Source organism: Carassius auratus, chromosome 19 (genome assembly GCF_003368295.1).
Source record: "Carassius auratus strain Wakin chromosome 19, ASM336829v1, whole genome shotgun sequence".
Classification (NCBI taxonomy): domain Eukaryota; kingdom Metazoa; phylum Chordata; class Actinopteri; order Cypriniformes; family Cyprinidae; genus Carassius; species Carassius auratus.
The window spans coordinates 10,096,722-10,107,533 of NC_039261.1; the positions used below are offsets into that span (position 1 = coordinate 10,096,722).

A 10,812-nucleotide genomic window follows, 5' to 3' on the forward strand; every position below is an offset into this window, starting at 1 on the left:
AAAAAGGAGTCCATGACAGTTTGCTAAATTATTGAGGTACGTTTATTATTTTCACAAAGGGTCCACCAGGAAATCCTGGCTATCCTGGGACCAATGGACCACCTGGACTTCCTGTAAGTGGTGTTAAACACCTTGTCCAACTGACCAGATGCTGCAAAAGCATATATTTACGTTTTCTGACATGTAGTATAACTTATAAATGTTTGATTGTTGGGTTAAAATCATTATGCTGTTTTTCCAGGGCCTTAAAGGAGAGCGTGGTAGTCCGGGAACCTCAGGGCAGAAAGGAGATTCGGTAAGAATGTCCTCTTTAAACAGTCTTAAACTTCTAGTATCCAGATCGTCCAATATTAATGGGATCTGGCTATTTTATGTCAACACTTTGTCGACACTTGTCTTTAATAATTGTACTTGATCAAAATACAGTAAAAACCGTGATTTTATGAAAGAATACAACGGAAAATATTTTAAAACAGAAAACAAAGAGCTGCATTTATTTAGAATATAAGATTTTGTAACAAAATAAAAGTGTAATTTTGATCAATTTAAAGTGTCTTTGCTGAAGGCAAGTATTCTTAAAAAAATAATAATAATAAACGTACTGACCCCAAACTATCGAAAGATATACTTTTTGCACAAAAATACACACTTTCCAAACCACCTCAACCTTTTATTTTGACTCTCCTTTAGGGGTTCAAGCCACACAGCAGCATTCACACAGGAAATCTTGTAATGACCTGGTAAACAGTTTTTTGAAACTTTGCAATTTTTTATTTATAGGGTCCACCGGGATCTCCAGGTTATCAAGGACCAGTGGGCCCTGCAGTGAGTAAACATCCAGTCTTAATGCCTTTATTTTTTTTTCTGCTTCACGTATATAGACTCTATATATTACCTGAAGTCATGACCCTTGACTGCACTTCACTATTTTGTCTTTTATCACTGGGTTTTTCAAAACAAACCCTTATGTTTATCTTGGATGGCTGGCTGATAATCATGCACGGTATATATGTTATAAGCCAGATTCCCTTTTGTATTCTTTTTGTGAGTAATAGCTCTCAGATCAAACAAACAAGCTTCAAACGGTTTATAGATTCATTGTGAAAAAACTTTTTTTTTGTTCTTTTCTTTGATTGTATTTCTTACGAAGATTCCCCAGTATTCTCAAAACTGTTTTTGGTGTATGTTTGCTTGACTGGCAGGGTCCTAAAGGGGAAGCTGGAACAGCGGGACCCGTGGGACCAAAGGGAGATCAGGTATGAAAGCATGTTACTGATAAATTGACAATTATTGTTCTCTAATGTTTCTATATATGTCATATCTCTTGATATCACATTCTTGTGATACCTTATTCGTTGATATCACACTAGTTTAAACAAGATGTTCTGTTTGTGTCTTAGAAGTGTGCTAAAAATATACCCGTTTTTTTTTTTTTTCTGGAAAATAAATATTTATAAAATTGTGTATTTACTCAGTAAATTCCCAGGTGGAACATCTTCATTTTGTTCTTGTGATTGCAATATGCAGTGCGCATAACAACAGTTCTTGCATCTTTTGTTTACAGGGCTTCCAAGGATCTCAAGGATTCCCAGGACAACCGGTGGGTCTTCAGTCATTATCAGTCATCTTTCTGTCATAACTTCCCCTACTGTTTCCAGCAATAAAACATCACATTATAGAAGTGAAATGGATTCCAAAATGCAATTAATTATGACTTTAATTCTGAAATAAGCCTCATTTCTCTGAATACGCTAATGGAACAAGCCTGATGTCTTACTGTTGCCTTCATGTCTCCAGGGTCCTCCAGGATTCCCAGGAAAAGCGGGTTCTCCGGGCCCTCCAGGGCCACAAGCTGAGAAGGCAATAATAATGCCTGAGCATGCATTGATAAATGAAATTATACAACATAGTGACATTCCTCGCTTATGCTGGAAATACATCCTTACATGAGCAATGACATTTGATAAATGACTCATCATTTGCATTCATATGCTTTATCACTTATGGTCACTTTCACAAACAAGCGCTCTGACATACCATGCTGTAGTCATTAAATGGCTTGACTTGTGGATTTTAGATTCTTCTCTATCATGCACTCACCCTTACTTTATCTACTCCCTTAGGGTGGTGCTGGAGTTCAGGGCCCACAGGGACCTACAGGTCCCCCAGGATCTCCCGGGTCCCCAGGCATGCCTGTGAGTCTCAGAATCCTCTGGATAGACACCTTTTATAGCAGACATTCAGCCTCTAGTGTCCGTACACAATTAAAACTTTCACAAAGTAATCATATTGTTTTGTATTTTGTCTGTTTAAAGGGGCCTCCTGGGATGGAAGGACTTGATGGCAAAGATGGAAAACCAGGTTTAAGGGTCAGAGAAGATAAAAAATACTTTATACACACACACACACACACACACACAGTATATAATGTATAATGTGTATAATATATACTTATAATATATCATTCTTATGTTTCTATCTAATTTTCCGTTTTTACTTTTTCTAACTGTGTTTTATTCTTGCAATTAAACAGGGTGAACCAGGAGTGCCTGGCCCTGCTGGATCCAGGGGAATGCCGGTATTAACCGAGCCATATTTTATTTCTTCGTTTTCACTTTCCAAGTTCTTTGTAGATTTTATCAGTGACACATGAATACCAAAATCAACAGTTGGAACAAAGACTGTTACAAAGAACAAAGTCTACTTTAATTAGGCATCTCCAAGGAGGAGCTTGACTTGACTTTTCTCTGATTGGAAAAGGCTTTTTTGAATAACTGTTTCTCATTCCAGGGTTTCAAGGGCATCAAAGGACACACGGGTCTCCCAGGAATGAAAGTACGAGGCTTTTCTTTGGGTTTCATAGCCTTGTCATTATTTCTATTTGAAATGTGTAGTGCATAAATGAATAAAAAATGACTATGTCCATTGATCCTGTCTTTAAAGCTGATGCCTGTGATGTTTTTGATGTTCAAATGCTTTCTCTTAATGAGCAAAGACAACTACAAAAGTAACTGCATTTGCACATTGTTCTGTGCATGTGTTTGAATTACTCTACATGCAAACTCTGAGCTCAGTCTGTGGTGTAAGTTTGGAACAAGACCATTGCTATCCCAAACAATGGGAAAACTTTTTGGAAACAATCATTATTTTTCCAAATCCATTTGGCACTACCAGCAAAGTAGAAATTGCACACAACAGTCTGTATTTTTACATATCTCTTTATCTTTTAATCTACATCACCCACTCTTCATTGTTATCTGTAGGGAGATAGAGGACCTCAGGGACCTGCTGGAGCAGCAGGAAGGCCTGGTCTAGAGGTAAGCTGTCTTCTGTTAGATATGTTTCCACTGAACCTTTAAATGTGCTATAGATTTCCTTACAAAGGCCCTATAGATTTCAGATAATGAAAGAGTGCTTTGAAAATAGCTTTCTGCACCCTTAGACCATTACCATACTTCGTAAGCAAGAAGGATGAAAATGCTTGGCCAATATATCACTAAAGATTGATCCCATTGTACAAACCTAATATGTGTTGTCATGTTACTGTGGCAGTAACAAACCTCAGTACTCATAAGTGAGATAGAGTTGGCTCTTTTGGGTGCCAAGCCAATGCAATCTACCATCCACAGAGTTGAGATGAAGAGACATACTTATAATATCTAATGCATTCAGGAATATTCTCTTTAAACGGTTGCTCCATTAGTTAGAAGACAGTTAACACTTATGTCTATAATATAATATAACATGGTTTCCTTTACGGCAATGTTGAGAACTTACAGTATTCACATTGTGCTTTAAATTGCAATCTGAAACGTCTTGATAAGTAAAAACTTTTTTACTCGCATCTAAGGGAGATCCTGGTCCTTCTGGACCACAAGGACCACCTGGAGCTCCAGGACATATGGTGAGTATTTAAAATATATTGTAATCTACTCTTTTTTTTTTTTTTTTTACATTACCACTCAACAGTTTGGGGTTGGTAGGATTTTTTTATTTATATATTTGACAGAAGTTCAAAGAATTTGACAAAGAGAACAGCAATATTGTGAAACAGTTTAACAATTTAAAATATCCATATTCTAATTGAATTTGTCTTTGTATTTAGAATTTCCAGCGGTCATTATTCCAGTATTGAGTGTCACATGATCCTTCAGAAATCATTCAATTATGCTTATTTGGTGTGTTGAAAAAAAAAAATTACTAAACAGTTGTTATTTTAGGACTCTTTGATGAGTAGAAAAAGCAAAAATTTCTAAAATAATTTATTTGAGATATAAATATTTTGTAACATTTTAAATGCCTTTGTCTTTTAATCTGTTTAATGCATCCTTGCTCAATAAAAGTATAAATTTTTTGACAACAATAAATTTTACTGACCTCAAATTTTTAAATGATAGTGTACAAATAAACCACTTGAGAATATGATAAATGAACACTTATTAACACACTTAACTAAACTGGAAATTTCTAGGGTGCTGCTGGATCTTCAGGACCACCAGGACCAATTGGGCCACCTGGAGTGGTGAGCAAAAGTCTTCTAAAACAAATAATTTCTCAGTGATGTTTTTAACTGTTGGATTCTTTACTGTATCTTCTTGTTCTTAACCAGGGCATTAAGGGAGAAAAAGGTGAGGCAGGAGAGAGAGGACAGTCTGGGTTACCTGGCCCACCAGGGCTCCCAGGACATCCAGGGCTGATGGTTAGTACCTAAAGTTGGTTTATTTTTATAAGTAAATATTTATAGTGTCTAATTAAATTATTCTTTTAAACCTTTTTCTGTCCTTGTCTTATTTTCTGTAGGGTGAACCAGGAAGTGACGGAGCAGCAGGTAAAGATGTAAGTATCTCCTTTGATTTGCTCCTGTATACAATGTTTATGCACAATATGCAACTTCAAAATCTGTCGGATTAAACCTTAATTCCAAAGAGTCTCAAAAAAGATTAAATTCAAATAAATTAATTTTATATGCACTTTATTATTATTATTATTATTCATATTACTTTTACATGCACAGATAAAAAATGTATAATTTGGCTCACATCATTTTCTTTATTTTCTTTATTTATTTATGTTCAATTAGGTGTTCACACAACACAGACTTCTGAATAACAAAGATAACTCCCAGCTGTCATATTTGGAATTCTTGAAACGGGAATTTTGTCTTAATTGGATTATTAAAATCCAGTTAAACCAATTATATTGAAACATTGATAATCAAAATAAGACCTAATTTTGGTTGATATAGCAATGTGTTTTCATATAGACCCGTTGATTATTACTGCAAAACTTCTACTATTTGTCCCAGTTTTCACTCCTGTAATTATTTGTAACTGCAGGGAGCCCCAGGCCTGCCAGGAGAATCTGGTCCATCGGGACAGAAGGTGAGATGCATTGTTCTCACATCTCTGTTATAATGTCTTTGCATCATTGAACGCTGACATCTTTTCACATGCATTTGGATACATCTTATTCAGGCATAAGAGTGAGTTTTCCCCTCCCATCGAAGTGTGCTCAACACATCCTGTTAGTTTTTGCTTACATTTGTTCAATGAAGTTGTCAGGTGGGTCCATCTGCAATCACAAGAGATTGTTATCTAACCTCACTTTGCCTTCACTCTTTTATTTTTTCTTCCCTCATCTGCCACAGTAGCCTGTTTGAACACCACTCTCAGCTTACATAGTGACACCATTATGCTCCATAATAAAGCCATAGAAGAGCCTCTATCTGTCATAGACAGGGCAGCATTGTCAGACACTGAAGTTTAGGAGTGAATGAGATAAGAGCTGTGCTTTTCCCCCGACCCATTAGCAGAAGCCCTTTAATGTGTAAACAGATGACTTGCTCTATATAGACTGCTACAAGTGCAACATTAGTGTTGGGTATGCTACTTGAAACTGTTAAGTATTAAAAATATCCTACTTTACAATCCGAGAGCAAAAAGTTGCTAGCTACATTGAAGATATTTGGGGGCAGTTTTTTTTTTATGTAACTTTTAGCATTAATTAGCATTCTAACCAATAAAATTAGGCAACACTGTAATTTATATAAGTAAACTAAAAGCATAACAATACACTGCAATGACTAAATATATATCCACAAAAAAAGTAGATATGAAGTGCAAAGAGAAAGAAGCCTTTTTTTTTTCTTTTTTTTTTTTAAGGCCATTTTCTAAATAAGGAATGAATTTTAGTTAAAAAAAATCTATTATTATTATTTCTTGAATTAAATATAATAATAATTTGATATTAGATGGAACAAATGAATGTTAGAAATGCTAACTTTGCAAGTAAATAAAATATCTTTATAGCTGTACGTACTAAAGTTGCGAAAACTGAAATAAATAAATATATATATATATATATATATATATATATATATATATATATATATATATATATATATATTTCATTTCATTGTATAAAAAAGATACAATTAAGTAATAAAAAACAAAACTACTAAAACTTAAATAAAACTATAAAATATAATAATAGCATAGTAATAATTCTAAAATATCACTGCTCAGCTATGTTGAATTCAATAGTGCGATTTGGTAAATGAAAAAAAATATATATATTTAATATCCAGAAGTGCTTCTGAAGATTTATTTATGCATTTTTCTTTTCAGGCCATATCATAAATTCAGAAGAAAAAAAACCCCATTAAACTGGGGCTAACAACAGTAAAATAAGTTTACTATTGTATTATTACTATTATATCTGTACGATTGTATGCATACTGTAAGCTGAAGTTAGTTTACATGGTTAATATGGACCTATTTAAGGAAACAATGGAATTTTTTCATTAAATCTGAATAAAAGTGAAGGTGCATTGGAACAGAACCTTAAAATGCATTGTAAGATACGTTGTACATAAAGAACCATGCATATACAATACAATGTATTGTCACATCGACCCCCCCCCCCCCCCCCCCCCAGAGTTTTCAAAGCAAAGACAAGCTACAATACAAGCCATTAAAGCTACCCCTCAGCCGTCTGCAGTCTACCCTGACTGGACAGCATTGATTAATCAATAGATAATTTACAAGAATAGTTATAAAAACATACTGCACGTAATCAGCAGAGGACTTTTCAGGAAGTAGAAAATCACATCTGAATGCAAACAAGAATGAAACTATAAGCCAAAACATTAGCATTCACTGTATTCATACATGTCACCCATAGCATTAAAGAAGTAGATGGCATGGACCGTGAAGATTTTATTTTGTGTACTGTATACTGTAGTGCTGAGCATGCATTTCTATATAAAGCCTATTATGCGGTGCTATTACAGGGATCATTGAGTAGCCCGTGGTCATTGTCCTAGAATCACCTGTGTAGTAAATCACAGCTGTTCTTTTGATCCTATCCAGGGCGAAGCAGGAGTTGCAGGGCAAAGGGGACCCCCGGGAGAGCGCGGACGTCCGGGCCCACCAGGAGGAGGCTTTGGTTTTGGCTCCAAAGGACCAGAAGGGATCATAGGACCAGTCGGACCTCGTGGCGAGAGGGGAAGCCCTGGTTCACCTGGACCAGCTGGTGCCAGCGGACCACCAGGAATCCCAGGGAATGATGTGAGGCTATTTCACTGATGATACACACTACACAGCCTGGTTAAGAGAGTTTATTAACTGACAGAAACAGTTAATGGCAACTATAGCATCATGTAGAACTGTATCTACTTTAAGAATCAATGTTTGTTTGTTTTTTTATGTTCCTTATCCACCATATCTTTAACATGAGCCTTTAATAAATAAATTAGGATGATGGAAAATATATCTTGTTTTGTAGAACAGTATATATATATATATATATATATATATATATATATATATATATATATATATATATATATATATATATATATATATATATATATATATATATATATATATATGATTATTTAAACTTCACATTGTATGTATTTTTTCCAGGCTGTTGTAAACTATGATGACTTAAAATCCTTCATCAGGCAGCAGGTCATAAAGATCTTTGACGGTGAGAGAACTTTTTTAACCAGACCTATCTGGAAGCACTAAAACTTAATTTCTAAATGGTTTATTCCACAGAAAAAGTGTTTTAAGATGATTTAAAGGGATAGTTCACCCAAAAATGAAAATTTTATGTTTACATGCTTACCCCCAGGGCATCCAAGATGTCCTATTATTAGCTATTAAAAGCTATTGACATGTAAACGCATATGTCAACCCGATCACTTTATTCAGCGTTCATGTAAACATTATGTTTCGGATTCATCAATCAGAATGAATTAAATCTGATGGAAGCAATACTTGTCCATGTAAACGCATCTAATGGTTCAGTTGAGAGCCTTATAAGTCTGCGATCTGCCATAAAGCAAGAAGAAGAAGAAGACGCCTCTTGCACAGACCGATTATTTTGTGACTTTACACATCAATGTATTGTCACAAGCCACAGGGTTTAATTTGGTTTTGTTTGTGAATGGATTTTATTTATTTATTTTTTTTTTTTATTGTATGTTTTAGCCATAATCTGTATACATTATAAGAGTGATAGGCTGCAATGGTTAAAAATCTTGGTTTGTGTTCTACTGAAGAAACAAAGTCACTTACATCTTGGATGCAATGGGGTAAGCAGATAAACATCAAATTTTCAGTTTTGGGAGAACTACCCCTTTAATTTCTTCTTCAGCCCACCACAAAACTTCACATCAGTCTTTAAGGCCATTTATTATCTTTTAAAGCAATAATCAGAGTTAAATACAAGTTAAAATACACGTTAAAATCAGTTTGTAAAAGAAAAAGATTTTCCTGCAGAGCGTATGGGCTACTACATGTCCCGAATGCAGATGCCTGTGGAGATGGTTGCATCCCCTGGTCGACCAGGACCCCCAGGGAAAGATGGTAATCCAGGTATGCCAGGTCCCGCAGGTATACCGGGCCGGCCCGGGCAGATTGGCCGCGAAGGAAGACAAGGACCCATGGGTCCACCCGGTAAGAGGAACTAATGTCATAATGTTTCCTACAGCAGTCTGATGTTCCATTTGCCCAGTCTTCCACATGGATGCTTTCATATGTGTCCCCAGGTGCCCCTGGTGTAAAGGGAGAGAAAGGAGATAAGGGTGTAGGAGAGATGGGAGACAGTGGCCCTCCGGGTGCTCCAGGTCTGACTCCAATTTTAAAGTGGAAGTCATTTTGTCAACTTTGTGGTATTTATTCTATTATCATTTCCTTCTGTTTCTCTCAGGTGTTCCTGGTCCTCCTGGTTACGGTAAGATGGGACCACCAGGTCCTTCTGGTCAGCAGGGCATCCCCGGTGTTCCTGGACCTCCAGGCCCATCTGGAGTGAAGGGCAAGGATGGCCGTTGTCACCCATCTGACTGTATGAGTATGCCTGTGGAGTACAATCCCAAGGGCCCAGCTCCCAAAGGTCCCATGTACTAGAAAGTGGTTTAAGAGAAATTAAAGATGGAGGAAGGTACCCATTGATTGACATTCTCACAGTTACCTACCTGTACCTGCTAAGGCTTCTGAGAAGATCAATGGAGAACCAAAGGATTAATGTCATTTCCTTTCCGCTTGATGCAATGCCGAAACACTGGTTCACCATCAATGGGGACATTTATAAGTTATCATCTGCTGATGAACCAGTAAAGAATGGCTAAGCATTAACTTACACCACTAAAACTTGGTGCAACATCCCGAACTTGAATGCCTTAACCCATGCCCATAATTCCACTTGCATCATTTTTGAGTTTTTGTTTTACATCCAGATCCCTGGACATTCAAGTTGTTGATGGTCATTATTGTTGCCCAGATTTATTCAGCAATCAACATTTTTGATTTCTGCTGCAGCCCCTATAAAATATTTTGGTTTCCATCCGATACTTCACACCAGTCTTCAAGGTTCTTTATTAAATATTAAAGCAATATTCTGAATTAAATACAAGTTAAAATTATCCATGGCATGCTGTTGATTCATGCAGGAATTATTTTGACTCATACCTCAGTTTCTGAAAAAAAAAATATATATATATATATATATATATATTTTTTTTTTTTTAAATAAGGTATGAACCAAAAAGATTTCCTACAGAAAATGCCACAGATTCTGTTACTAGGGCTTGTGTTGAATCTGGAATGTTTCTTTAATAATATCTTTGTGAGGGGGTTGTTTTGGCAGCTGCTAATTTTGCTATTTAACTGCTTTAGCAAAGACAATGTGGCATAAATATCCATCTGTTTCCAGTGAATAATTCCTTCCACAGTGTGAGCCGTTTAATATTAAATAGTTTAGGTTATCATTAGGCATAGACACAGTTACCTAATTAACTATTTTAATTATTCGAAATGAACATCCCCAAGGGCTTGTGTTGTACATATTCATATTTATGTAATGACTTTTTGTACTTAAAAAAAAAACAATAGATATCAGCATGGCAGCCCTTTTTATGGTCGTCTCAGATATTTTGGAATAATTGTATAAGCTCTAAACAAATTGATGTTTTGTAAAGGTAGGTTTTATATGCAATTTTGGGTTAGAAAGCAATTTTGTGATGTATCATGGAACGGAAAGAGATTTTATTTTTATAGGAACATTTCAGTGACACCTATCTCTCAATGAGTTCTGTGATGACATCTCCTCCTCCACCACTCTGGACTCTTAAACTTGAATTTCCATTGATATACTGTACCACTTGCAGCTGAACCATCATGTGCTTCTAGAACACTCTAATCTCAAATAGGCTTTGCTAGTTGTCCTAAACATCGCTCAGTCATCTATAACAGAAACAGCATCTCACTGATTCTCTGCTGCATCAGCCAGTCTGATGCTTTTTCA

General features: G+C 35.8%; 1 protein-coding gene across 5 annotated transcripts in view; it reads left to right on the plus strand.

Moving 5' to 3' along the window:
• Positions 1-9,857, plus strand: part of col16a1 (collagen, type XVI, alpha 1) — a 63,411-nt gene extending 53,554 nt beyond the window's left edge. For all 5 annotated transcript variants that reach the window (XM_026288837.1, XM_026288841.1, XM_026288839.1 and 2 more), the window contains 21 exons: positions 60-113; positions 242-295; positions 781-825; positions 1,203-1,256; positions 1,565-1,600; positions 1,798-1,860; positions 2,124-2,195; positions 2,316-2,369; positions 2,534-2,578; positions 2,791-2,835; positions 3,264-3,317; positions 3,851-3,904; positions 4,472-4,522; positions 4,610-4,699; positions 4,801-4,836; positions 5,337-5,381; positions 7,371-7,568; positions 7,929-7,992; positions 8,790-8,966; positions 9,059-9,136; positions 9,220-9,857. In XM_026288837.1, coding sequence (XP_026144622.1) covers positions 60-113; positions 242-295; positions 781-825; positions 1,203-1,256; positions 1,565-1,600; positions 1,798-1,860; positions 2,124-2,195; positions 2,316-2,369; positions 2,534-2,578; positions 2,791-2,835; positions 3,264-3,317; positions 3,851-3,904; positions 4,472-4,522; positions 4,610-4,699; positions 4,801-4,836; positions 5,337-5,381; positions 7,371-7,568; positions 7,929-7,992; positions 8,790-8,966; positions 9,059-9,136; positions 9,220-9,416 — 1,566 coding nt within the window. In that variant the 3' untranslated portion in view covers positions 9,417-9,857. The remainder of the gene's footprint in view (positions 1-59; positions 114-241; positions 296-780; positions 826-1,202; positions 1,257-1,564; positions 1,601-1,797; positions 1,861-2,123; positions 2,196-2,315; positions 2,370-2,533; positions 2,579-2,790; positions 2,836-3,263; positions 3,318-3,850; positions 3,905-4,471; positions 4,523-4,609; positions 4,700-4,800; positions 4,837-5,336; positions 5,382-7,370; positions 7,569-7,928; positions 7,993-8,789; positions 8,967-9,058; positions 9,137-9,219) is intronic.
• The last annotated feature ends 955 nt before the right edge of the window (positions 9,858-10,812 follow it).